The sequence below is a fragment of the Triticum urartu genome, chromosome 7 (genome assembly GCF_003073215.2).
Source record: "Triticum urartu cultivar G1812 chromosome 7, Tu2.1, whole genome shotgun sequence".
In the NCBI taxonomy this organism is placed as follows: domain Eukaryota; kingdom Viridiplantae; phylum Streptophyta; class Magnoliopsida; order Poales; family Poaceae; genus Triticum; species Triticum urartu.
This window is the reverse complement of record NC_053028.1, coordinates 65,847,557-65,875,522: the sequence shown is the minus strand read 5'-3', so window position 1 is coordinate 65,875,522 and position 27,966 is coordinate 65,847,557. Positions and strand designations below refer to the sequence as shown.

General features: G+C 44.7%; 5 protein-coding genes and 1 pseudogene across 6 annotated transcripts; 3 read left to right on the top strand and 3 right to left on the bottom strand.

The window, feature by feature from the left end:
- The first annotated feature begins 1,333 nt into the window (after positions 1-1,333).
- LOC125524060 (GDSL esterase/lipase At5g45910-like) lies at positions 1,334-3,919 on the top strand. The gene is made up of 5 exons (XM_048689134.1): positions 1,334-1,643; positions 1,718-1,930; positions 2,024-2,169; positions 2,529-2,802; positions 3,474-3,919. Exons 1-5 carry the CDS (start codon positions 1,364-1,366, stop codon positions 3,692-3,694), a joined length of 1,134 nt encoding a protein of 377 aa, XP_048545091.1. The 5' UTR covers positions 1,334-1,363; the 3' UTR covers positions 3,695-3,919.
- A 2,117-nt stretch (positions 3,920-6,036) lies between these two features.
- Positions 6,037-8,382, bottom strand: LOC125521090 (annotated as a pseudogene).
- Positions 8,383-8,553: 171 nt separating this feature from the next.
- Positions 8,554-12,436, top strand: LOC125521350 (GDSL esterase/lipase At5g45910-like). Its single transcript, XM_048686416.1, has 5 exons — positions 8,554-10,511; positions 10,642-10,845; positions 10,970-11,115; positions 11,375-11,648; positions 12,079-12,436. Exons 1-5 carry the CDS (start codon positions 10,217-10,219, stop codon positions 12,291-12,293), a joined length of 1,134 nt encoding a protein of 377 aa, XP_048542373.1. The 5' UTR covers positions 8,554-10,216; the 3' UTR covers positions 12,294-12,436.
- On the bottom strand, positions 11,627-17,466 carry LOC125521349 (pentatricopeptide repeat-containing protein At5g39710-like). 2 transcript variants are annotated; one of them, XR_007289212.1, is made up of 3 exons: positions 15,262-17,466; positions 13,366-13,689; positions 11,627-11,759 (listed from the first exon to the last, which is right to left on the bottom strand). XR_007289212.1 is itself a non-coding variant. In XM_048686415.1 (2 exons), the coding sequence occupies exon 1, from the start codon at positions 17,353-17,355 to the stop codon at positions 15,268-15,270; it is 2,088 nt and encodes a 695-aa protein (XP_048542372.1). In that variant the 5' UTR covers positions 17,356-17,466; the 3' UTR covers positions 12,571-13,689; positions 15,262-15,267. The 2 variants fall into 2 exon arrangements, 1 of the variants encoding a protein (XP_048542372.1); XM_048686415.1 differs by lacking the exon at positions 11,627-11,759 and having other exon boundaries at positions 12,571-13,689.
- A 2,154-nt stretch (positions 17,467-19,620) lies between these two features.
- LOC125524301 (transcription elongation factor 1 homolog) lies at positions 19,621-22,028 on the top strand. The gene is made up of 5 exons (XM_048689375.1): positions 19,621-19,777; positions 20,626-20,766; positions 20,864-20,934; positions 21,523-21,544; positions 21,637-22,028. Exons 2-5 carry the CDS (start codon positions 20,654-20,656, stop codon positions 21,698-21,700), a joined length of 270 nt encoding a protein of 89 aa, XP_048545332.1. The 5' UTR covers positions 19,621-19,777; positions 20,626-20,653; the 3' UTR covers positions 21,701-22,028.
- A 548-nt stretch (positions 22,029-22,576) lies between these two features.
- On the bottom strand, positions 22,577-27,701 carry LOC125522525 (ubiquinone biosynthesis O-methyltransferase, mitochondrial). Its single transcript, XM_048687577.1, has 9 exons — positions 27,255-27,701; positions 26,519-26,608; positions 26,193-26,271; positions 25,330-25,407; positions 24,875-24,923; positions 24,624-24,673; positions 23,818-23,967; positions 23,207-23,287; positions 22,577-23,129 (listed from the first exon to the last, which is right to left on the bottom strand). Exons 1-9 carry the CDS (start codon positions 27,530-27,532, stop codon positions 23,001-23,003), a joined length of 984 nt encoding a protein of 327 aa, XP_048543534.1. The 5' UTR covers positions 27,533-27,701; the 3' UTR covers positions 22,577-23,000.
- Between the last annotated feature and the right edge of the window lie 265 nt (positions 27,702-27,966).

Genomic DNA, 27,966 nt, shown 5'->3' with positions numbered 1-27,966 from the left:
TGGGTGTAACTATAAGTGGATATGGAAAGCAAAAATTCCTCTTAAAATCAAAATCTTTTTATGGCAGTTATCCCAAGACGCAGTGCTCACAAGACAAGTGATGAGGGAGAGAAAGTGGCCAGGGAATCCTTGTTGTTCTTTCTGCAGGGAGGTAGAAACCTCTAACCACCTTTTCTTCACCTGCCCCGTTGCTAGGGTGGTTTGGAGATCTATCGGGGTGGTGCTAGGCACTGATGTGTGCCCTAACAACTATTGGCAGTATTTCGTCTGGTGCAGTAAATTTCTTCCTGGCAAAGATACCTTCTATACTGTGGGTTTAGTTGCTACTTGTTGGGCCATCTGGCTGGCGCGTAATCGTGCTACCTTTGAGAAAAAACAGATTAAGACTCCTTTTGAGATTGTTTTCTCCCTTTGTTCGTTTCTTTTGTACTGGACAGGTTTACAGAAAGGAGAGGTGGCTGGAGAACTTCGCACAGGTGCAGAGATGATCAGGAACGGCATGTTGCAGCTGATGAAACTGTGTGACTCCGTCAAGCAATCGATCCAGACATGAAGTCCAAGTTGTGGCCTCGCGCGTGGCGGGAGCTGGAGGAGATCTTCGCTGTCCTTTTTCATCGTCTGATACTTTTGTCTAGTTCTGCCAATTCGAGCGGTCTGATGTGTGGTTTGCGTATGTCTGGTCGTTCTTTTAGTTGGATGTAATAGACTTAATATTAGTGTTATCAGGTTTTCGCCCCATGACATCCGTTTCGATGACGGGCGGATGTGGTGGGTTTCCTGGTAATGCTTGAACCCGCTCTACCCTCTTTCCCTCCTCCTGTTATCTTGAACTGGTTTGTATTTCCGTTCTTAGTAATGGAAAGGGGTAATGCCCAGTTTTTTTTAAAAAAAAAAGTAGTTCCCAGAAGCACAGAGAGGCTGTTGGACTATACGCCATTTATTTTTCACTAAGCTTGTGCAGACTGTCTAGCTCAGTGGAAAGTGCTACCGGCGAACAAACTAATTAAGGACAACTTTTATTTTGCGAATAATGAAGGGCAACCACCGCTCAAAAACAAAACTAATTAAGGGCAACCAGCAGGCAGCAGGTCGGCAACCATTTTTTTTGTTGTTCGATTTGGGGAAAAGACAAAGCCCCGGCCTGGTCGGCAGCCATGGGTCGCCACGTTACGGATCGATGCATGCGATCATCACAGGTAGTATGGTTGGTCACATCTCCGTCAGCTTTCAATTCACTCCGGGTTGGGGCCGTCGATCAGCCATGGCAGCGCCGGCAAATGCTATATATATGCACGGGACGTGCACTGCGAGGGTGTGCTAAGTTAGACGCAGCTGGCGAAGCTCTAGCTAGTGTGCATGCATCATGGCCGTCGCGGGCAGAGGCATCGCCGGCGTTGCACCCTTTGTCGTCCTCTCGTGCTGCCTGGTGGCTGCGCTTGCAGCGGCCGGCGGCGGTACTCCGCGGTACAACGCCATCTTCAACCTGGGCGACTCGACGTCGGACACCGGCAACATCTGCCCCCGGGGCCGGCACGAGCCGGCCGGCGTGCTGGGCATCTTCGCCCGCATCCCCTACGGCATCACCTACTTCGGCAAGCCCAGCTGCCGCTGCTGCGACGGCCGCCTCAACGTCGACTTCCTCGGTAAATAAGAGCCTAGTGGTAGCATCGTCACGACCCCAGCCAGTTACATAACTGCATGCATGGCTGAATCGCAGCGCAAGCGTTAGGGCTGCCGCTCCTCCCGCCGTCCAAGGCGCGCGGCGAGGACTTCCGGCGGGGCGCCAACATGGCCATGATCGGCGGCACCGCGCGCGACTACAGCGGCAGCAGCATGTTCACCGGCTACGGCGTGCACCTCGACGGCTCCATGGACAGCCAGATGGAGGCCCTCCGCCGGCTGCTGCCTTCCATCTGCGGGACACGGCAGAGTATACACAATATCGATCACATCTGATCAACCATTCGACCGATGGGGTGCAATAACAAGTAAAGTTTGGTTTTGTTCATGTGCCTATCTATAGGTTGCAAGGAGTATTTGGCCAAGTCCCTGTTTGTGTTTCAGTTGGGGGAGAACGACTACAACATCCAGCTGGTGAATGGGTCCACGGTGCACGAGGCAAGAAAGAGCATACCCAGCATAGTCAACACCATCACATCCGGCGTAGAGGTAACCGCAAAGGCTAAAACTTGTCAATTTTACCTGAGCATGCATATATCCTTTTCATTGATGCTTCCGCCAAATACCCCCTCCATCTCAAAATATAAAATCATTTTCTACAATATGATACTGCCAAAAAAGAATATTATATTTTAGGACGGATAGTGTCAAAAATGATCTTATATTTTGGGATGAAGGGAGTAATTATTTGTTTGATGTCATGGTCTGAAACAAGACGGTATTTGGAGCAAAAAAGAGTAACTCGCGAATGCAGAAATGACAAATTGACAAGTGTAAATATGTCAACCAATAAATAAAATGAAGTTTGCACCTAACAAACTTATATTCCAAACTAACATGTCATGCAGAAATTAATCACTCTCGGCGCGGTTGACATCGTGGTGTCAAACGTTGCTCCCATGGGGTGCTACCCGCTATACCTAAACTTCTTTGAGAGCTCCGACAAGGATGACTACGACGAGTACGGGTGCCTGAGAAACCACAATGCCTTGTTTGATAGGCACAACTCTTTCCTCAAGAACGGGCTCAAAAGGCTTCAAAAGAAGCATCAACACACAAGGATCATGCATGCTGACCTCGCGAGCCACGTCTACCAAATGGTGCAGGATCCCAAAAGGTTTGGTAAGTTTCATTCCACAAATGTGCTTGCGAAAAAAGTGTTTTATTCTTTTATTAAAACATAAACTGGTTACGTACAATGGTGCTAACTTAGTGATGACATGTATGATAATTTCATGACGTGGAAGGGAAAGAAACGAGAAAAGAGTCTTGTCTTCTCTTAGTTAAGAGATGATCTCTTACAAAGTAAGATAAGATATTATCTTACAAGATGTCTTCTCTTACTCACATGTTTTCTTATTTTGTTTTTAATCACCTGACAATTTTATGACCTCGTAACATTAATTTTAAAGATAATACTAAGAGATACTCAATTGTATAAGATGTTTTATTGGCTTATCTATATGACATAGAATACATCGAAAAAGACCGCCTTGTCAACCACTAGGCATGTCCTTAATTAGGAGCTTCAACTAGAAACAACCTCTCACCTCGCACCTCAATAGACCGCCACCAGACCATTTGCACTTTTGTGTAGTTCAGTTACACCTTTTGGTTTTAGTTTAATTGCACATTTTTTTGTGTAAGTACACCTTTTAATGAATTACATTGTTCTGAAATCCAAACAAAAATCACCAGTTGTTTTCAGTGGTTTCCAAATATTAGGCTGAAAGTAAAACCGTGAACCTAAATATGCCACCCAATTTTCAGTTTGATCTATTTCTTTCATGCAGGCTTTGGTATTGAGACCATACTTATGGGATGTTGTGGAAAGGCCAATGCGCCAAACGGATTTGATCTGCTTGCAATGTGCGGGATGGATGGCTCGAGCATCTGCCGTGACCCGGGCAGCCACCTAACCTGGGACGGTATGCACCTTAGCGACGCTGCCAACAAACTGATCACCGAGGGCTGGCTAAGTGGCATGTACTGCAACCCATCGATTCTGCAGTGAAGCTCCTTGCCAAAATGTGTACATAGATACACGCACACACGGGCAAACTTTTATAGAACTATGCGCACTTGTACCCCGAAGTTTGAAATAATATTGAAATATGTTATATGTTATATTGAAATATGTTATATTATTTGTGGGGTTAGATGCATCTTGTATTTGTGAAGTATTAAGAATATAGTTGTATTTTTATAAAGTATTAAGAATAAAGTTGTATTTATATGAGGCATAGATGTTATGCAGATTCTAATCAAGAAGGCGCACCATGTTTATTTGATTAGAGGGGTAGTGCCTAATCTTATTGCGTTTTTTAACAATACAATATGCAGCAGACAATGTTTTTTTCTCTTGGAAGCTTATTTTATGTAGTATGTTTGAACATTTGTGTGGCCTATTTTTTTTCCATAAAAGTGAGGTTTTCTATTTTGGTGAGACACAAAACAATATATATAGTAGATGATTACTTGCATAGTTTCACCTGTGGGGAAGGGCTACCTTTGAAATAATTTTCAATTTCCAGTACATAGAAAAAGGTTATGCAAAAAAAATTGCGGGAAAAGATGGGAAATTCGCGGAGAAAAAAAGATGAAGTTTTTGACAAGTGTCTTTTCTCTCTCTAAAAAGGTTATGCAATTAAGATGAGTATGTATTTAGAATATTTCTACATACTCATCTCAAGAGTTTTTGACAAGTGTCTGCGGACGGACAGTGTGCTCAATTTAAGATATCCGGTTGGAGATGCCCTTAAATAGGACTCCTCCGCCCAATTACTTGTCGCATATCCATTTTTGCGACAAGTAATTCAAACGGAGGGAGTAGCTTAGGGGAGCAGATTCCACTTTCTCCCGTAGGGAAACATTCCTCTTAGAGGAGCACCGTGGGTCAGGGGGGGCTACACCTGTTGGATGAGGTTGCCCCCGATCAGGGCAAATCAAGGCAGGTCAACAATGACTACTGCACCTACAGCAACAGGCACTCTAGCAGCACTGTACTAGCAATCAGCTACACTTTAGGCTGTAGATCAAAGTCCATTCAAGAGACCAATCCAAATGCCAGCTTGTAGCTTTATTTGTTCCTTAAATACATTTGAACTGATTTACGAAGTGTGTCGATTATGACTTTGCAGCTTTCTGTTGCGCCTTAAATGTACGCCAAAACATTATATGGATCACATGGCTTCAGCTTTCTGCAGTTGACTATATGTTTAGAGAGGTAAACTGCATCTACGTGTTTAGAACCAGCCGTGGAATGGTTTTGTTCACTCGTTGGGCAGTGATGCTCCACCACGATGGTTTAACTGGTTAAGTAGCATGCCACTCATTCCAGTGGTACAAATGAGTCCGCTGTGTGCGCTTCTAAGCAGTGATGCTCCTCAGTTGCATCTACGTAGCATACCGCTCAGTTCCACCTAAACTGACACGGTTTATGATGTTTGACTCTTAGTTAAGGCCTGTTCGGAGTCTCTCCCCTCCACAACTCCGCTTCCGGAGCTGGTGGAGCAGCAGTTGAAAATCACAGAGCGGGGAAAGAGGTGCTCCACAGATCCTGAGATTTCACGGAGCGGGAGGACTGCCGAACAGCTCCTTGGTAGCTTATCAGTTGAAACATGTAAAATGACCTTCAGATGTAGAGTACCAACCATGGAGAAAATATGACATGGGCACAGCTTGAAGGGAGTGGACTTGGAGGAGACACAGTAGACTGAAGGTGTGATCTGTGTTTCTCACTCGGAGGGGCTAGAATCTAAAAGGTGGAATGTTTTAGAAGGAGATGCCGAAAGGAAGAAGTAAGCACGCAATTATCTATGAGGAGGGTGCAGAAAAGCAAAAGCACACACTATAGTGATTTCAAAAAGATTTCAGCAGAATATGTCCGAGTGGGCGTAGTTTTGACAACCTCAACATGACAGTACAACGATTCAGCTCGTTTTCTATTCGGAGTTATGTCCATGAAATGCACCCTAGCAACAGCAAGTAAAATTTCACAACTGAAGAACCAGATAAATAAAGGAGAATCGACCTGCCACAATACTTGACTCGGCATAACTATGCAAATCTACCACAACACAATTGGCAACCAGATGGGAAGGAATTTTATTTCCATGTTAATGCATAGAGAAACTAGCATCCATCAAGCCTCATATGTTAAGCAAAAAACGCTGCAATGTAACACCACTGTCATGTCATCAGACCACAGCAAGCATGAAACACAGAGTACAGAGGTCCGTGATTGCCAACCAAACATCAATTACTTCATGGTTGCAACAGAATGGTACTGTAAGTAGTGTACTAACTTGGACACATAGCTAATCATGGAACAAGAGTCGACGGGGCGGATATCCAAACACTGAAAACAAACCTCAACGGTGCCTTGCATGCACAGACCACAGGAACAGGACATTCCAATAACTTCCAAGGCAATTTGCGTCGCACGCACCTGTTGTGGCTTCAATAGTTTGCACAAGGAAATTTCAAAATTTCAAAAGAGACAAAAGGTCGCCAAGAGAAAACTCAGACCCTCTCTTGAAACGTCCTTGAAGACCGGAATAGCCAGTGACCAGCGCTATGGAGACTTCACCTGCCCGTTTCACATTCGCCATTTTGGAATGCACCTCCTCCGCCGCCAAAGTGGAGCCAGAGGACAAAAGGATCACCACCTGCTTGAGCATCAATGCACTCTCGACGAAGTATTTGAGGAAGGCGAGCTCACTTCAATCCCCTTGGAAATCATGGAAAATCAGCTGCTTGATGCGTGAACGGGTGCATTCTATGGCACCAGAGTCGTGCCAGAACTTTTGGTTGAGCTTGCCAGTGGATTGATCAGGCTTTCCAGACTGAAAAAAATCCCATCAGTTAAATGCACATGAAGTTCTTCATCAGCTATATTGATAGGAATTAGTAATATACTACTCCCTCCGTTCCACAATATAAGACCTTTTAGCTATTTCGAAATATTGACTACATACATATTGTACTAAAATGAGTGAACATACATACTAAAATGTGTCTACATACATACGAATCAAGAAAAAGCTAAAAGGTCTTATGTTAAGGAACGGAAGGAGTAGTATGGGATGATAATGGGCACATGCACTGATGCACATGAAAGCTGAAAGAGGGTCTCACCTTGATGTAGAGTGTCTCGACATTAGGAAAGCATCTGAGGACACTGGGAATCATCTTGGCATCATTGCGCACTCCGAAACGCACCTCCAAAGCCAGGACTGTCACACTTGTTACCATGGTTCTTGGGCTCACCCTTGTACCAGCCTGCCAATGCAATTCTTTTTTTGACCCGAACCAACAGGAGCTCTGTCATTGCATTATAGGAGAGGGAAAAAACTGTACATTTTAGAGATTACAGATGAGCGTAGAGAGAAGGGAGAGGGCCAATGCAATTCACATTGCAACCAAATTATTAAGAGAGGAAAACCCCACAAATGGAGAGTTTACAGTGTCCAAACAAATGGAAGGATCAGACGAGGCACCTTGATGATTGTGTTGCCGATCTCGAGGACGTGATTCCGTGTGTCCAACTGCAAGTATGCCAACAATTGCAGCTTGGGGGCATGGCCAATCTTGACCTTGGTGCATCTGGCATCACCGGTCCAACCTTCCAAATTGATGAGGCGCTCAAGGAGTGGGGCGTTCACCACGAAGATCTCCTCCAAGAAGGACCCGATGATCTGCACGCACCGGAGGCTTTGGCTGAACAGGTTCCCTTCGACGCAGAGCGTCTCCAGCACCGGGCTCCTGTCGAGCATGAAGTCCAGATCCCGGCTCTCGACGACGACGCTGTAAAGCCCGAGCTCGCAGAGGTTGGGGAAAGAGACGCCCGGCGGGAGCCCGGCCGTGCTTCCAGAAGCAGAGGTGGAGGCGGGTGAGGGTGGCCGTGGGCAGGAACGTGGCGGGGAGGACGACGTCGAGCGGGGAGCGGCGGTTGACGAGGACGAGCTCCTGCACGGCCTTGGCGGCGAGGAGCTGGAGCCAGGGCGCGAGCAGGTGGCGGGACTCCTCCGTGCAGCTGCCGGTGAGGTGGACGCAGCGGAAGGGCCCCGGGTGCGCCTCGAGGACGCGGGACAGGGCGGGGGCGGCCGGGGAGGAGGAGAGGTCCGCGTCGGCGAGGACGAGCGGGGCGGAGCGCCAGACCCCGCGCCAGCGGCGGGAGAGCGCGGCGGTGCGCGCGGCGTCCTTGACTGGCAGGAGGGAGACGACGCCGCGGAGGAGCGCGTCGGGGAGGCGGCTGAAGCGGTCGACGGCGTCGCCGGGGAGGAGGGCGGCGAGGCGGACGGCGGCGGAGACGGGCGGGTCCGGGAGGGTGTGGTGGGTGCAGAAGAGCAGGCGGGCCAAGATCTCGTCCGCCTCGTCTGGGTCGCGCCCGGGGTGCAAGAGCTCGGCCAGCACCGCGGCCCTCGCCCCTAGGGTGCCCTGGGCCGTCGCCGGCGGCGGCATGCCGAGGGTTTTGAGCGGCGCGTGCGGTGGAGTGGAGTTGGAGCGGGGACGGCGGAGCACAAGGGGAACGAAATGCAGAGGTAACTGGCCCCCTTTCATCTGCCCTCCAATGCAGATCCAACGCTTTACATTGTCCCAAGGGAAAACAAGCCACAACAGCTACAGAAAAGCACAAGCATAGAAACATAGCGACATGGCACAGAAACAACGGCTGCAGAAATGCACAAACTGGCCAAATTTGTACTCCCTCCGTTCCAAATTACTCGTCGCAGAAATGGATGTATCTAGAACTAAAATACATCTAGATACATCCATATCTACGACAAGTAATTGGGAACGGAGGGAGTAGCACTGAACACTGAAAATGTGTAGCATTAGTATATACATAAATTTTGATGCTTCAGATTCTACAACCGAAAAATCGAACCGCTACAGAACAACAAATTTGTAGCAAGCGGTACAACTGAACAAATGTGTAGCACTGAACACTGGATATATTAGGCAAGTCTGCTTGTACACTTGGCTACAATTTCATCCAAATAATGAACTGGATGCACACATGAGCAATGAACTAAACATTCAGATCATGCTTGTAGCAGCAAGCAGTACTATAAACATTCGATCTAATAACCATCTGAACTCTACAATTAGTTCTTGTTTCAGCTTTAAAACGCTTTGGCTCACGCTCACGATCGGGGTTTGCCCTTTCCTTCTAATGCCCTCTTTGGAACAAACAAATCTGCATGAAGTCGCCTTCCGATCAAATTTGCTTAAGTTGGTGCATCTTTTCCTCGCATCAAAACCTATGTGACCTCCATATTCTACCCAAAACACCCAAGCCTCATCTGAATCTCTGAATCTCATACCAACTTGAGGTATCCTGTTTGCTTTAGTTCACTGCTGGGCAGATGAGAGGGGGGCAGTTACAAAACACCCAAAACCCATTAAATGAAAGCTGCAAAACACCCAAGCCTCATCTTGCTAGAGGCAAGTCACTGTATCTCAGTCACCCCTTCTTTGCTTCTGCTTGTCACCTTTAATTTTGTGTGTTTATTGTACACATCCTAACATAGAGATAGTATGCCTACCACCTGCATGCATACGAGTTAAAGAGGGAAGCATGTGGCCTCTGCTGTAGATCTGTGCAAGCAACAACATTGATGCCTTTGCATAATTTTCTGTGATACTACTCCCTCCGTCTCATAATCTAAGACGTTTTTTGACACAACACTAGTGCCAAAAAACATCCTGCAAAACTACAAACAAAAATAGTGAAAATAAGCTCGTTAGGAGCCCATCCAAAATCGTGCATTATGGGACGGAGGGAGTAGATCCCAATTAATCTTGCATGTGCACCCATGCCGATGTTAATTGTCAAGATATGGCTGGCTCGACCACTATACATGTTGAAAAAACACCCACGCCTTGAACGTATCCTAATGTCTGAAAGTTGGATAGGCTGGCCCTTATGTAAGGACTATATAACCCCCAATTTTCATGAAATGCAAGATGCTCATTGAATGATAAGAAATCATATGGTTTGTGGAACAGAATCATTGAATGATAAGAAATCATATCGTTTGTGGGGAACAATCACAACCATGATTCACTAATTTTCTCGATACATCACCAAAAGTAGTATGAAGTATGAACATACCAATTAGGGTCAACAAGATTCAGTGATCTTGTGCGCCCACACTATAGACGGGCGGATGGATCAATCATCACAGGCTTTTTTTTTTCAATTTTAACCGGGGGGGAGTTTTCCCCACCTGAATCTTTTATAGATGTATAGACCCAAAGTCCAGATGAAACAGCAGTCTCACATACAAGTCGAGGGAGAGAGAGGTGGGACGGGGGAGCGAAGCCCAGAGGGAAGGGGCTCAGTCGGGTATCACAGGCTTTGTGGTTTACAGACACAGGGATAAATCAAATGCGCATCTCTCCATCAGGTTCAATGCGAGCGAGCCAATTGCTGCAGGGCCCATGGACCCATGGCACCCGCAAGTGCTATATATACACGGCAGTACGTGAGGGTGAGACACAGCAAAGATAAAGTACCTTGGCCATCATGAGCATAGGCATTGCCCGAGTTGCGGCGACCGCTCTCTTCTCATGCTGCTGCCTGATGGTTGCACTTCCAGCTACCGCTGCTGCGGCCAGATCAGGTGGCAGCAGTGGACCGCTGTACAACGCCATCTTCAACTTCGGCGATTCGGGGTCCGATGCCGGTAACTTATGTGTTGATGGCCGGCCCGGGCCTGCCAGCCTGTTGGGCATTTTCACCCGTCTCCCCTACGGTGTCACCTATTTCGGGAAGCCCACTTGCCGGTGCAGCGATGGCCGGGTTAACATCGACTTCCTGGGTAAAAATGCAGTGTCCAAACATTTCTGATCTGACTGGCTTCAAAAACCTGGAGTTGCCCATTTTATGTGGGCATTCCGTGAACTTCTTGTTAAAATGTCATCACACTGACATAGTTTAAGTGAGTGCAGCGCGAGCGTTCGGGCTGCCATTCCCCCTGCCATCCAAGGCGCCCCGCAAGGACTTCCAGCGAGGGGCGAACATGGCCATCATCGGCGGCACCGTACTTGACTACAGCAACGCCAGCCTCAAGTTCACTGCCTACGACGGCTCCATGAACACCCAGATCGACAATTTCCAACAATTGTTGCCTTCAATCTGTGGAACACAGCAGAGTAATTAAACACTGAACTCGTTCTAATATATTCAATCATTTGATCGACTGATTTACGCACACGAGAATATTTTCTTTGGTGCCATAACTAAAGTTTACTAACTTAAATATGTGCCTGTATATAGGTTGCAAGATGTATTTGGCCAAATCCCTGTTTGTGTTTCAGTTGGGGGAGAATGACTACAGCATCCAGCTGGTGAATGGATCCACGGTAGACGAGGCCAGCAAGAACATACCCAGAACAGTGAACACCATCATATCTGGTGTGGAGGTAACTGCAAAGCTTTATAGTTCTCCCTCTGTTTGCAGGCTTGTCGTTTTTTACCTGAACATGCATACCAAGTTACCAACGAAATAATTAGTTACGTTCAGTTGGACCGAAGTATGCTACAACAGTAACAATATCTCAAGCACGAGAAGTACAACTATTTTGGAAACCATGCCTCACAGATGGAAAAGTGACAAATACATGAACAAATAAAGTGGCCAGCCATGCAGTTTGTATCCTAACATATGCTCTAAACATGCAGAAATTAATGACACTCGGCGCAGTTGACATTGTGGTGTCAAACATCGCTCTGATGGGTTGCTTTCCATTTTACCTGAGCATGTTCGAGAGCTCCAACAAAAGTGACTATGACAAGTACGGCTGCCTGAGAAACCACAACGCGTTGTTCAAAAGGCACAACTCTTTCCTCCAGAGCAGCCTCCCAAAGCTTCAAAAGAAGCATCCACACGCACGGATCATGTATGCCGACCTCGCAAGCCACATCTACCAAATAGTGCAAGATCCCAGAAAATTCGGTGAGTCTCGGCAACCATGTTAGCGATGCCTTGCAAAATGAGCAGCCGGTGATTCTTTCTTTCGAAAGAACAATTATTAGTTGGGAATTCACTCAGGAATAATTGAGCAACCTGCCAAATTCAATGATTCAAACGTTACTAGGCTCAAGAATAGGAACAAAATTTCAACGTTTCAGTGTTACTAAAATATTTATGTTTCAGTTAAAAATCAATATCACTTGAATTTGGGCCAGGTTTTAAAGGAAATCAGGCCGGTATTTCTTGGGTTTCAGTTAAATTCAAATGTAATTTCAGTAGTTTGAGCAAATTAAACACCAATATCAGTGTTCTTTTTCTTCTCTTCCTGTTGTTGCTATAATTCAAACTGAGAAAATGAAATCGTGAACCCTGAATGTCACCTAAATATTGTTAGACTGATTTCGGTATGCAGGCTTTGAGACTGCCTTCATGAGCTGTTGCGGAAAGGCCGGTGCACCGCATAGATTTGATCTGTTCACCTTGTGCGGGATGGATGGCTCGAGCGTTTGCCATGACCCAGCGAGCCACCTCCTCTGGGATGGAATGCACCTGAGCGACACCGCTAACAGACGGATTGCCGAGGGCTGGCTCAGCGGCCCGTACTGCCACCCACCGATTCTGCAGTGAAGGTCCTAGCTAAATGGGTGCATATAAACACACAAACGGACTTTGGTAACTGTATGCATGTGTTGTCTGTACTTCCTTTGTAGGGATATCCTATGTACCGAGATTACAAAACAATATTGAAACATGCTGTTTTCTGGTGCTGATTAATGTGGTTGATGCAAGCTATGTACACACATGCGAGTGGACGCGGGGCATCAGATTCCCATGCGCGCCCAACACCACAAATTCTATCCATGTGTTCGGCTGATTCGCTCGGCTTTATCGGTTGTGAAAGAGTGAATGGGTCAGAGTAAAAGAGACTAGTGCACACATACTTGACTTACATGGTGTTATGTGCAGATACCCCGATGTAAATCAACATTCTCACCCAGCTACATGCATCTGTATTTAAAAATAGAGTTGTATTTGTGTGATTTTAATTATTGTAATAACTAACAAAGAAAAACTTGGATAATAGTTGTATCCAACTATTCATCATGTGATTCTAATATCTGAGTAGGAGAATCTTCAGGGCTAGCCACCAGATAAGCGTTGACATGTCAGGCTGACTGGTTGCATTCCATCAGAGCTTTGAACCGGCCATTTTGGTAACTAGTAACACCATGCCTCAAACATGGTGGTTTCGCGCAGAAGAAAAATAGCAATAATCGCGTGTAACAAGGTTTCCAGAAGTGGTGGCTTTTTGTAGTTTACTCATGTCACAATTATTATATGGGTCTAGAATATAGGAATCTATAACGTCCTAAGAAAAGACACTTGGAAGAAGCTCCTTGTAGCATCGTATAGTTACTATGTAACTGGGTTAGGTGACTTCTTCAGAAGCTAACTAGGTGTTAAATCTGCTTCCTTGTAGAGAATATAAATCAAGTCGCTAGAGGTGACAAAAATACTACTTGATGTGAAGTTGTAAATCGTTAGTAATTACTTCTGAAATAAATGGTATTTAAACACATACATACATACCTGATAGGTAAAGATGCAAGCAAGTTGTGAAGCCCACATACAAGTATATCAAAAGTCAATTCTATGTTAATCTAAAAAAATACACTAGGTTATCTTTTACTACACTTACATATGGGTTTATGCAGGCTCCCGCTTGCATCCCTAAATGATAGGTTCAAACTGCATGCATACTTGAACCGGCAGTTACTATCCCTTTTTCTTCGTGCTCCTCATTCCCATGAGCAGCAAGCACATCATGTGCAAAGCTTTTTCATTGGTAGCGGTAGAGATTACACAAAATGGTATTAGAAACCTTCAACACCCCATTTGACAGTGTTGTATGACTCATGATTGCCAGTTTTCATTATCCCTGTTCCACAGTTCGTTTTTTCTCTCAAGTGCCTTGGTGTTGGTGGAACATAAGCAGCTCCCTTGGGCACTTATGTTCTTCATTCTGCAGCAAAACCAAAAAGTTGAAGTCAGTGAATGAAATCAAGGTAATTTGTCTAATAATAAAACAAGGAAACACACAACCAGCACATACAAACAATGGCGCATTCCCTTCTTTATCAAGATTAGCTCTTGTCCAAGTAAAATAAAATGGTGAAAACAAGGAGCCATCTTGTTTCATTTAGCCTATCATAGTAAAAGATACAATACTAGAAGCATATCTTCCGTTGGCTGCCCATAATAAACCAACTGGGAGTGTGGGACTGGCAGTGTCACAGTATACAGATTTAGAGTATATTGTTATGTTTAAAAGACAAACTATTCAGAAAAGAAGGGCACACAAAACCAAAACACGAGTGATATGGTCAAGAGCTCTTCTAGCAATTTTTCATTGTTATTAAGTCAGGATAATTTGATATATTGCTCAAAGGGGCTAAACAACTGGTAGGTCATCAAGGATAGCACTTGCTGCCAAGAGAAAGGCACCCCGAAAAATGGCATCATTTCATCATGCTAGCAAGTCTAACTCACCAGAGTTTAGTAGATTCTGCATCAGATTTCCTTAGTCATACGAAGTTCATAACTATAACCTAGCTCAACAATGAAAAACAAAAGGAGGAAATGAATGTAGATTAGTTGAAGTCATTGCCCATGTAGACATTTGTCTCAAGAGTCAAGACCAATATACAAGGGCAGTTGGCGCATTAAAACTTGTTACGAGGTTGAGTTAAAAATAAGAAGATATCCCGTGCCGTCTTACAAAACTTGGGCAAAATACAAATAGAAATTTTACATGAATATAGATAGGACAGCTTCCAAATGACCCCCCCTTGGCAGGATGATTTGCCTGAGGCGACAAACAAGGAACAGAGCAGAATCCTGCTGTGCTGTGTATCATTGTGGAACGCCTGGAAGGAACACAACCACAAAATATTCAGACATAAAAGGCTCACTTTCCAGGAGGTGGCCTCCCTCACTCGTAATGCCATCGACCGGTCATGACACCGTTGGACGGCGTAGTGTCCAATTTTTTTGGAGTAATCTGACATATTTTTGCTTATGGTTCCTGTTCCATTTCCCATTAAAACAGGCCCCCACCATCAATTGTGACCACACACTATTTTCACCTTAAGTAGGCGGTGCTCTTGCCCAGTTTCTTGGAAGAAGAAAAAAAGGAATTATGTTAATAGACCAATAGAGGTGCTAGCTGGGATCAATGTGTCAATTGTTAACTGAGACCAGGGTACAAGACAACTTTAATCAGTTCGCAAATATCTAATCGTGATCTTCTAGTGTCCTAAACAAGGACATAATCACATGATGTCTTAACCTGATAACAGCAATAACCATTCTTCTTACCTAAGCAACAGTGTGCTAGTACCTAGTCAAGGATTTATAAACAACTTGTATTCACATGATAGGATCTGAAAAAATAATAAATCAAATACTTGTTCACTGCATATCATCCTGTATCATTAATAACGCTCAGCAAGGCATGAGCCAAGAAGTGCTCCAAAGAGATCAATGGTCATCAGTTAATTCAGTGCTCCACAAATACAACAAGGTTCCTACATACCACAATTCACCCTGAGCTTGGAAGTAGCCCATCCCTTGTCATGCCACGGAGGACATCAACCACAGCGTCCACGTTACCTTCTTTCCGATTGAGATCAATAAGAGCCTTCGATGTTTCTGCATCTGCTAGCGAACAGCAATTCAGCAACTCCTGAATCACGGTATCCGCTTCGACAGTCATCCCCTCTTCAAATAGGCCCCTAACCAATGAAATGGTGCTTGTTGAATTAGGAGGAAAACCACACTGCAGCATTTTCTTATGGAAGTTGAGAGCCTTCAGAACATTTCCTCCCCGACAATGCCCATGAATGAGTACACCATACACTGAACCATCCAGCTTCCAATCTCTGTCCAACATTGACTGGTAAACTTTGTCAGCTTCATTCATCAAGCCTTTCATGGAAAATCCCTTAAGAAGAGCCACCACGCTCTTAAACTCAGCTTTCCTGCAACAACGCATCAGGGCCTCATATTTAATATTGTCTGGAACAGGGTCTTCGTAGTACAGCTTAAAGAGTAACCGTTGTGCTTCCTTTGTACGTGCTGACTTGCTAAGCCCATCTATAAGCACACTGTATGTCACAACATCAGGGAGAACTCCTTTCTTTATCATCTCATCGTGCAGAGAAAGAGCTTTCTCAACATCCCCCTCCTTGCAATGGCCATCAATCAGCGTTGTATAAGTAAATTCATCAGGCTGTAGGCCGAGTTGAAGCATCTTCTCAAAGAGTTCACATGCATCACCAAGTTTTTTCTCCTCGCAAAGACCCCTTATGAGCGATGAGTAGGTGATTGCATCTGGAACCACACCTTTTTTCACCATTTTCCGGTTCAATTCAAATGCAGAATCTGTATCACCAATCTTACAGTACCCACTGAGAATTGTACTATATGTAACGACGTCAGGCTTCACTCCTTTAGCCTCCATTTCATCGACTAACTGCCCCGCTTCTTCCATTCTTCCTAACTTGCAGTAACCATTGATAAGCGCATTGTAGCACACTACCGAAGGCTTGATCCTGCACTCCCTCATCTCCTTCACTGCGAGCAATGCGTCATCCAAGAACCCGTTCTTGCAGAACCCGTCTATCAGTGCTGTGAAAGCGATCTCATTCATCCGGAGGCCCCTCTCCTTCATCTGCCCCACCAGGGCAACTGCCCGCTCCAAGTTCCCAGCACTGCACATCGCGTGGATAAGCGACGTGAACGTCACAACATCTGGCGCGACCCCTTTCTGAGACATCTCCGAGAACACCGTCAGTGCCTCATGCAGGCAGCCTGACTTGCAGTACCCACTCACCAAGGTGTTATAACTGACCCCATCGGGGGCCAATCCCTCCCTCGCCATTCCGTCGAACACCTTGCGGGCGTCCTCCATCCTCCCCGCCTTGCACATCCCGTTCACCACCGTGTTGAACGTCACCAGGCTCGGCCTCACGCCGGCCTCACGCATCGCGGCGACGAGCCTCTCCGCACCGCCCACGTCCCCGGCCCTGCAGAACGCGGCGACGAGCGTGTTGTAGGTGACGGCGTTGGGCGCGCACCCCGCGGCGCGCATGTCGCCGTCCACGACGGCGGCGAGCGCCTCCTCTCGGCGGCCGCGGGCGCAGAGCGCGCGGACGAGGATGTTGTAGGTGTACACGTTGGGGGCCACGCCGGCTCGGAGCATGGAGCCCTCGAGGAAGCGCCGCGCGGAGGCGAGCGAGGCGTCGGAGAGCGCGAGGAGCACGGCGTTGTAGGCGGGGAGGGAGGGGGCGTAGCCCGCCGACCTGGCGAACGCGAGCGCTGCGGCGGCGAGGGACGGGGAGGGGAGGGAGGCGTAGGCCCTGATGAGCGCATCGAAGGGCCGCGGTGGTGGCGGGGACGGGAGGAGGCGGAGCGCCGAGAGCAGGGCGAGGAGGAGCGGCAACGGCGGGAAGGAGGCCGCGAGGCGGGAGGCGGCCTGGGGCGAGAGCGGGAGGTGGCGCCGGCGGAGCGGGGACGGGAGGGGCGGCGTGCGCGGGGTCGGGTTGAGGAGCGCCGCGAGGTGCGCGTGCTGCACCGGGTGCTGGTGGTGGCTGCCGGAGGCGCCCGCCGCTTGCCGCGCGGCCGCCATGCTCAGGTGCGTGGCGGCGGCGCACGGGCCTGCGGCATTTGGGTCAGCTGGGAGTGCCGACTTGGTGGGACCCGGTGGTCAGCTGGCCACTGACCCAACGGCCGCCGGCCAAATGCACCGTTTTGACCTTAACGCTGGGCCAAAAATCTCACGATTTGGTTGGTTGGAGTTGTGTATTTTGATGGCATTTTTAATGTGAGCTCTGACACTACTTTTGAAGATTTCTTCCAAGTCCATGCTGAATTATTGAAACTGTGGTTTGTGATGTGTACTAACCCTTAGATTTTGTCAAATATTAGTGATTTGTGATGTGGATGACCTAGGGTTAGAGTTAGGATTTTACGAGAAGGATTCACGGCAAAAGAAACTGATTGTTACATAGAAGTCACTAGTCGGGAGTACAGAATACCATTGTTTTGTGACCTTAGCCTGGCCCATAAGGTTGTAGCTGGTGGCGGCATGCTTAAGGTGATCGAGCCGAAATTGTGCCCAACTAGTACATCCGAGGAGACCGGTAAATCCTATCTAAAGAAAGGCTTGCGGTCTGAGGACATGCTAGAATACAAGATGTGGTTGCGTGGGAATGTTGTTAAGCACCATAGACATGCACCGTTAAATGTTAGAGACGAGGATGCTCATGGAAAGTCCATGCAAGAATCATGAAAAAATGGATGGTGAAAGATATCAAGTTGTCATGCTATTCACCTGTGCAAAACCACCAACAACTAATGCATTCAAGACGCATTATCAGCTGGCCTCTGAATTCATCGGATATAAATTGACGACACATATAGTCGTAGACTCGACCATTAGCTGAAGTTGATGATTACTTTGGTGCAAACTCTCTTTGGATATAAAAGTGAAGTATGGAAAGGCATAGAAGGACAAGCAAATCGCCCCTAGAATGGTGTACGAAGAAGCATGCAACCACCTTTCTAGGCTGTTGAGAGTGATGACCTATAGAAACTCAGGCATGTATCATGTAGCTCAGAATGATGCTTAAGTGTTTTACCATACCTTATGGACGTTCAACCCATGAACCGCGACTTGTAAGTATTGTTGGTCATTTTTGTCATTGCACACACCGTATCTATTTTCTCTCAACCAAATCTAACCCAGAAAATCTTCAAAAAAGTTAGGGAAAACATAAATTAGGGCCACCAAGCAAAAACAATGCACCTAAAATAGCAGGTTTTAACCGCAAAAAATTGGAGGAGTTTTTTTTAAGGAGAATCCATAAGCTGGGGAGGGATTTGGTGGAGGAGGAGAGAGTATTATGGGATGGGGGGAGTAATTTTTTTTAAATCAAGCATTTGAAATTTTTTCGAACAAGTATTTAAAAAAATGTTAAATGTATATACAAAAAATGTTGACCATGTATTCAATTTATTTACATATATTTTAAAAATGTTAATCAAGCATTTGAAAAATGTAAAATATGTATAAAGAAAATGTTGACCATGTATTGAATTTTTTAATCTTGTATTGTATTAAAAAATTAATTAAGCATTTGAAAAAAATGTATATAAAATATGTTGTTGTGTATTAAAAAATAGTTAATCTTGCATTTGAAAAAATGTTCATCAAGCATTTCAGAAATGTCAAATGTGTATAGAAAAAATGTTGACCATGCATAACAAAAATGTTAATGTTGTATTTGATAAATGTTAATGAAGCATTTGAAAACGTTTAACATTTATATAAAAAATATGTTGCCCATTTATTAAAAAATCTGAAAAAAATAAAAACGTGTATACAAAAAATGTTGACCAATTCATAAACCGAGAAAGAAACAAAGAAAAGGAAGAAAATCAATGAAAACCAAGAAATAAACAAAAGAAGAATGGAGAACAAAGAAAGAAAACCGAAAATCTGAAAGCAAAAACCAAATAAAAACCAAGAAAGAAACAACGAAAGACAAAAGAAAGAAAGAAAGAAAAGCAAAACCAATAAAAATCATGAAAAAAACCAATTAAAAAACATAAGACGGAAGAAAACTGTTGAAGAAATAGAGAAAACCTAAAGAAAAAAATAAAACAGAAAAGACCTGAAAGCAACCAATATACATCAACCACCACGAGGGATCTTCTCGATCGAAATCAGCGAACGGAAGAAACAGATGAGAAACAGACCGGCCCAATACGGCAGGGGGTGAAAATGCTTCATGATAGACCCCGAAGGAACACTCGCTATAAGCGAGATATAGCACTTATATTCATTTTGTGTTTGCCCAAGTATTTTTTTTCCTAGGGTTTTTCTTTTTGAGTTGTTTTTTTCTTAGGGTTTAGGGCGATTCTGGCCGACGCCGCGTGTCGCGAGTCGCGTCATAAAACGGGGGGTTTCCGTTCGGGCTCTCTCCTCCTCCTCCTCCTCTCCCGGCGTTTCCCGAAGCCTCCTTGCCCGACGCGACGCGCGCCCCGAGGTGAGCACGACGAATCCCCACCCAATACCCTTCGAATCCGCGTGCATTCTCGGCCCCTGCCCGCGCGCCTCGCCGATTGCCCCGAGGTCCCGACGCCCCCGCCGTGGATTTTCTCTCTCGCGGTTCTCCCTGGCTCGTGTCGGGGGCGCGATTCGTGTTCGTTCTGGGAGGGAGGGGCGCGATCCGTCGCGGCGGCGCTCTTGACCGGGTTCCCGGGTGGTGTCTTCGTGATTTGTCGTGGGTTGGGGTTGGCCCGTGCGGTACGGATGGATGGCTAGGGTTACCCCCAAAATTTTCTGGTTCTCGTCGAATTCTCAACGGGGAGAGGTAGATTGGGTTGGATTGGGGGCCCTGCTTGTGCCAAATTATCTCTTGTTTAAGCACGTCTTGGTCGATTTGTTGATAGTTTGGTAGTGGATGCGTTGTTCATGGCGGCAGGATTAGGCATTGGTATCGTGTTCCTGGATTCCAATTCGTAGGTGATTGGTTTGCTATCTTGTGTGGTTACAAGTTTTGGTTGCTTCTAGAAGAAAATGGCGTGCCAGATAGCTTGGTACTGGCTAAAATCCCTTCGGTGCTTGCTTTTATGGTAATTAGGACTCTGCAATTCTGCACTACGCAGATTGCATTGGGTTTCCTTGTGTATAATCGTTGCCATTTTCAAAAGATATTAACTACTCCCTCGGTTCCATAATATAAGAGCGTTGTCAAAAACGCAGAAACACTCTTATATTATGGGACGGAGGGAGTAATACTTGTTGTGGCATGCTCTTTGCGACTAGCAACTCCATTAATGTTTTTATTTGTCTTATCATCATTTGATGGATTATAACAATTACACTTGGTAGATTTTGAAGGAAGAAAAGAAGTTGAACCATGGGGAAGAGAAAGTCAGCTGCTAAGCCACCCCCTAAGAAGCGGATGGACAAGCTCGACACGGTCTTTTCCTGCCCGTTCTGCAATCACGGGAGCAGTGTTGAATGCCGAATGTTAGTACTACCTTCACATGTTTTCCTGTTCATTGGTTGATATTGGATGGCTATCAATTCAGCATTGTGACTGGGGTTTCCCCCTTTTTTTCTTCAGTGATATGAAGAATCTGATTGGTGAGGCAAATTGTCGAATCTGCCAGGAAAGCTTCAGCACAACCGTAAACGGTATGCCCAAATTTTACATAAAACTGCAGATTTTACCTCCTAATGCAGATGTTGTACTGATTGATTCTCAGCTAGAAATTTGGCTCTAGACATCTCAATTGTTTTTGTTTCTTCTCAAACTAATGCTTACAGCTTTAAGAACAGGGTATAGCTTATCTATAAATTTCCTACAGCCATGTCCATCTCATATACTCTTGGGGGTTTAGTCATTCTAATCAACTAGGTCATAATGAAGCAGAGCCGAGGTAGCAATCATGTACAGTTATATTCTTACCTGGTTGCCATTAATCACACCATCATGTCTGTAAGGCAGGTCATGTGGCTCCCTATGTTTATCGTGTCCAAGTCTGAGTTAACTGAATTGCTTGAAACAAACCTGCATCATCACAAGTTCAGAACTGAACCTGTATAATAATATTGCTTAAATGAAAAACAGTGTTGTAGAGGGTTAACCATTGTTGTGCCACATGTTTTCAAGTTTGTGTATAACTATCTCATGTAAAGGAAACAGTGTTCAGTAGAATTTTTTACCCTTGCTGACCAACATGTTTCTGGTATTGTACTAATTCTCTGTTTTCTTTGGTGCAGCGCTGACTGAGCCTATTGATATGTAAGTCAAATTCAACAAATAACTCTTGACTAGTGAGTTGGTGCAAATACGTCAGAGACCAGGAACTGAAGATCATATTAATTTTCCTGCAGATACAGCGAATGGATCGATGAGTGCGAGCGCGTCAACACTGTCGAAGATGATGATGGTGCATGAGCATGTCTGGTTGCAAAATGAAATGGTTATTACTACTATGACTGTAATGCGTTGGTGTTATTGGCTGCCACCTTCAGCCATCCCTGTAGTTAGCCTTATGGCTGATCAAACCGTTAGTAGGCAGTTCATCCTGCGTTTAATAAACAAGCGATGATATTGTGTACTTGTGTTTGAACCTTAATAGTAGTGTTGCATGTCCGATGTGTATGGATCCATCATATATGAGACTGTGTAAGGTTGGTTCTCTTCCAGTATGTTATCATGGTTGAGATTAGGACTAATTTTTAGTACAAGAGAAGAATGCTATGTTGGTGGTTGTTCTCAAGCCTGTGGTTGGTATGTTTATGTTTTCATCAGGCTGACTTTGCTTGTTTTAAGTTTGAAATGGAGTGGAAATCTGCAATGGAGAATAAGCTTGCAGGTTAAGGAGTATTCCCTCTGTCCCGAGTGTACTTTCAACTTTGTTTGAAAGTCAATTTTTTTTTATGTTTGACCATATTTATACAATAATACATCAACATTTATGCCATCAAATTAGAAGATGCTCATATGGGTAGGGTGTGCGAGGGATGAGTGTGCGTGTACGTATGAGTTGCTTGCATTTGTACTATGTTCAGAAAAAAGGAAAATTATTAACATTAGATTCATGGTAAAATATATTTTCATCATATATCTATTTAGTTTCACAAACATTGATATATTTTTTCACAAACTCGGACAAACTTTGAGATAATTTGACCCTCCAACAAAGTAGAAAGTACACACTTTAAAGGACGGAGGGAGTAGCAAAATTTGACTATTATATATTTCCTCACGGCACAAAAATGGCATTGGAAGTATGGCTTTGGTCTTAAGAAATTCAGAATATATTTTGAGTTCCCCTCCAGAAAATCCGTTTTATTTAGCATAACAAATTGTCAATCTACCAAGTACAAGAAATGCAGACATGAACATGACCAAAAAACATTAGCCTTCACTTGACTTGACATTTCCTGCTTGCCCAGAGGTAGTATATTTCTGTTTATGTGATGTAGATCAGGGGATTACCCCAAACTTGATGAACTTGTATGAAGCATACATTTATTACAAACAGTGGAAACTAAACTAGCACTACTTGTTAGCTGGTCTCTCCCATCAACTTCTCAAAGAAAACAAGACTACTCCAGGAGTACAACCTTTCTTTGCCGCTACTTGGTTGTGATCACTGCCAGATCTTAAGTGGCATAAGTTTTGCTTCCCAAAAATTGTTCCAGTAATTCACAAACGATCCATCCTCTCCAACCACGACTAGCTAATCTTGCTACTGTAGTGTCGCTGAGGGTGCTTCGCTTTTCTTGATGCCGTAAGCAATGTAGTTTATACTAGTATCATCAGACAGGGACCACTCTCTAGTCAACGGATTGTAGAAGAACCCTGCCATTTCCTCCACCTGGAGACAAGATGTCAAAGCTGTCAGTTATATAAAGTGCCGGCAAGATCATCGCGTGGGAGTGATTAGTAGCTTACGGAGATTGAGGCTCGTTGCAGTGCTAGGACTAGCTCCTCGGGGGTGACTAGTTTGGACCACTCATGTGTGCCTATAGGAAGCTGTAAAAGTACAAAGAAAACCATCAAGACTTTAGGAGTACAGTATCATTGATTCAGATTCATCGGAGCATCAACCTTAGTAGGAATGAGCATATGTTGAAACAGGTTGTTGATTATTTTGCAAATGAACATGATAGCACTCTATTTCCTTGGAGGATCTGAACCCTTATTGAATTCTAGCCCAACAAACACAGCTATACAGATCAATATATCCATACACCTTTGTTTATCTGTGAGCTGTGCAACCTTGCATATTAAAAATCAAGATAACACGGCCCTTCCTACCATTTGCATACACAAAGCCATATGTCAGGCTGATGAATTGAACGACATTTCTTTTGGCTTGAGACTGCTCATGGGTCATGAGCATTAGCATTAGGACATCTTACAATCTCAGGAGTCAAGATTTTGCTAAGCTAGCGACCGTGAAATGGCATATTACTCCCAACATAATAGACTACCAACTATGTGAATCAATCTTCTGTAGGAATTGAAACAAAAAAAAATGCAAAATGGACAATGAGACTGACCCATCTGAGAATATACTCAGCACCAACAATGGCGGCCGCATATGCTCTCATTGACCGGTTGATTGTAGAAATCACAGTGGCACCATTAGGAGCTGTCAAAGCTGATAGAGATTTGCAGAACTCCAAAGGATTGGCGACGTGCTCAATCACCTGCAAAGATATTAAGGCAATTCTTATTTTTGATCCAGTACACTAGTTTCAGTTAAGAAAGCTGTACGTGCAAGGCACACAGTACTTAATCATCCTATTCACAAAGAGCTTATACAGTGTGTTATGTGTTATGATATTCACAAAGTTCTCCCAATATTTTGCACTGGTGTCTCCTTTTCGATGAACACATGACTTGACTCTAGGGGTTGAGAGACGACAAAAAAATGAGGGAGACTACACATGCAGGCAGAATAGATTGATGAACTTCTTGTAGCTTAATTGATTGGATGGCGCAGATGGCTCTTCTCTTTGTATTGATGCCCCTGACAAATAAAATATAAGTCAAACTGTCCTAACTAATGGGATGGTATCCCTTATTAGATTGTATCCATTCTTTGAGTGGTTAGAGCCAGCAGCCCCCCTAACACATGATTCTAGCAGAAGCTATAGCCTATATGCCTGTAATACATGATAAAAGCAGTCTTCAATATCAAACAAAGGTTTTAAAAGGGATCACGCATCAATGAATTACCAAAACACCTCTCTGATAGTGAATGCTATGGTAAATGAGCTATGGAGGCAATCTATTCTTGATCAAAGACCTTTGGAAGACAGCAGGGGCTAGGGGTGTAAGACAGGACGAAAAATGTTCATACCTCAAGAGAAATTACAGCATCAAATTGCTTGTTCTCTTTTACCAAATCCTCTGCATATGAACAATAATACATATAAGTTTTGCTATTTTCAGCCATAAGAAACAGCAGATGTAAATTACTTGTATATCTCAATTTAATCTATCTTGTCTAAATTTGGAAGCTGCCGGTCTTCCTTTACAGTCTGGTTAATTACTCTACATAGTGGAGCTACATAACTAACTGTCACTGGAATATGCCCTGGAAGTCATTACCAGCGGTTGTGCAGCAATACTCAATGGAAGCAGTTGTTGGATCAGATGCCTGCAAAGGTATGAAGCAAAAATCGTTGGTGAAAAATGTAATAAATCCATCATGGTTCTGGCAATTCCGGCAGTGTAAAATCATGAACAATCGATGCACTTTTAGGGGCATTTGATGTTTACATGAGTAAAGGACTAAAGTTAAAAGGCAAAGAAAAAAACATTTTAGTCATCAGTCCTAAAAGGCTTAATACTGCATGCATAGTTATCATGTGCTATATCATCAGGCAAAGTATGAATAAGACCATATTTATTAGCATTATATGTTTCACAGTTATCAGCAGGAAGCCAATAAATAAAACTTAGCAGTATACCTTTCTCATCTAAATTATACATAAAATAAGTGACAAGAAAATAAGCACAGCTATTTCTACTAAACAATTGACATGAAGATGAGTAATACATACGGCATGAATGTGCGCAATCTTTATATTCTTGTCAACAGCATCAATACCAGTAACTGTCGCTCCCATCCGAGCAAGAGGCTGTCATCCAACAAAAATGATCCAAAAGGTCAACAAATATTTTATCCGGCAGTTCAATTACAGAAGAAAACACATGTCAAAGTCCAAATTGCATTGTAACACTACAAAGACTTTGATCCGAGGCAAAGACTGACACTTTCAAACCAACTAGTTAGTACTCCCTCCGTTCAAAAGTACTTGAAGTTCTGGGGTTTGTCCTAAGTCTAACTTCTTTAAGTTCGACCAGGTTTGTAGAAAAATATGCCAATATCTACTACTACTACTACTACTACTACTACTACTACTACTACTACTACTACACACACACACACACACACACACGCACATATTAGCAAAGTTTTCTATAAAGTTAGGACACACCTAGCACTTAGTATTCTGGAAAGGGGGGAGTATATATCTAGATTAGAAATGCAATAAGTACACATCAATAAGCTTAACTCAGGCTGTAGGCAAGGGGAACATACCATGGGTAGTATAAGACATTCATTATAGGCTATAGAGACTAGTAAGTCAAAATGCTGAAGATAGCTATAGTTGTGAATATGAATTTAAATCTAAAAGTTCAATGTGAGTAAGTTGCATAATGTGATACCTGACATTAAAAAAATATGACAAGTAAGAAGGAAAATATTGCATATCCATTATCCATTTCTATATCAGTGAACTAGATGACTTAATTCTCCCTTTCACACAGATGAAAAACCCTCAAAGGGTATTTACCATCTAGTATGTAAACCACCAGAAGGTTTTAATTATTAAAAAAATTGGCTGACAAAGCTTTATACCTCTGAGAGAATGCCACCTCCACATCCAACATCAATAACTTTAAGACCTTCAAGTGGCTTAGCGGAATATGGATCCCTCCTGGAAGAATTAACTTTAGACAAAGTAGAACAGATGTGGATACCGTAGGATGAACTTAGGCAAAATACAACAAAAGGCAGCGATATTGATGATGAGAACTGAGGAACGGGAAAATAATCACAATACGGAATAAGGAACGGTACAATAAGCAGTCCAGCACTTGTCTTCTCTTCGGGGGAAAAGAAAAACTAACAACCACAACAGCAATGCTCCACAGAAAACAAAATACAGGATACATTAAATGTACCTGAAATGTCTACAGAGTGTGGAGCGAATAAAAGATAGTCTTGTCGGATTCATCAAATGCAATGGTTTGAATGGACCTTGAGAATCCCACCTGTTTATTCCAGAAGAAGTATCATCATCAGTAACCAATCATATGCAAAGGAAAAACTTGTCACACCCTTCACTTTGAGCATCTTAACATACACACATACTAAGTGCTGCACTGGCATAGTGGCAGCAAATGCTTCTTCATAGAACAGAGATGACATAATAGAAAGACCCCAAACACCAGATTTGATTTTAATAACCATTGTTAAACATGGAAAAACTATGTAGGCATTCTCAACGTACAGTAGCCCATACACCGTAGTACTTTTCATGCAATTCCCTGAACATGTTGAGGCACATTGATATGTACTCGTATAAAACATATCTAGAGGCATGTTGATATCTACAGAACAAAAATGTATACAAATTCATTGGAAAGCGTCGACAAACTACACTAGCTGTTGCAGGCTATTCTAACTTCTAAGAAACTCATGGCTGCACCTAATTCTGGTGTTCGCTATGCCAGCAGTGACTGATTCCCTGTGCACAATGCTCATCATTGTGACCCGTGGCAGACCTATTTCGCTATTCGGATCCTACAAACAGGCCCAGCAATTTTTGCAGCTCCAATTTGCTCCAAAATTTTAACCAAACATTCAGAGCATAAGCACCGGGGTTCACCATCTCAGAGGGCCAGGGAGGGATCTCACCAGGTCTCGGCGATGGCGGCGAACTTGGCCACCTCGGCGGGGTTCAGCGAGGACGCGGCGGACCCCCCGCCCGCGTGCCGCGGCGGGCCCTGGGGAGGGGACGGCGGAGGCGGCGGGAGCGAGGACGCGGCGGCGGCGGAAGCCCAGCGGCGCCATTGCGGGGGTAGGGCGTGGGGAGATGAGAGGCCCGGGTCGGGAAGGCGCGCGCCGCAGCCGCCGCGCGGGACGGCGGAGGCGGCGAGGGCTCGGCGGAGCGACGGCGCGACGCGGCGCAGCATCGTGTGCTGTTGCGCGAGCGGAGCCGGCGGCGACCACGGTGGCGGCGCTCTAGAATCTGTCGCGTCGCTTCGAAGGGGTCGTCTGGCTGGACGTGGCGAGATCACGGCCGTACGATCCCGATCCACGGTTCGGGTTGGAAAGTTCCGTGGAAGGCACCGCTCTCCTCCTGGAAAAATGCGTGTCTGCACACGGAGGCAGATGTTCCCGTTATTGCTTCTTTGTGTGGAGTATATGGTATGACAGATATATCGAAGGTATTCGATAGGTGGATCAGCAGCGTGTTAACTTAAACGGAGCTCACACAAGGAATTTGATACGCCGAACGCACGAGACATTCCCATACTTTGTTTTTTGGTGACAAAATAAGCAAAACGTCGTGGAGAGAGGTCTATATACTGTACTAGTAAGTTGCACGCTGCTTTGCACGCTAACC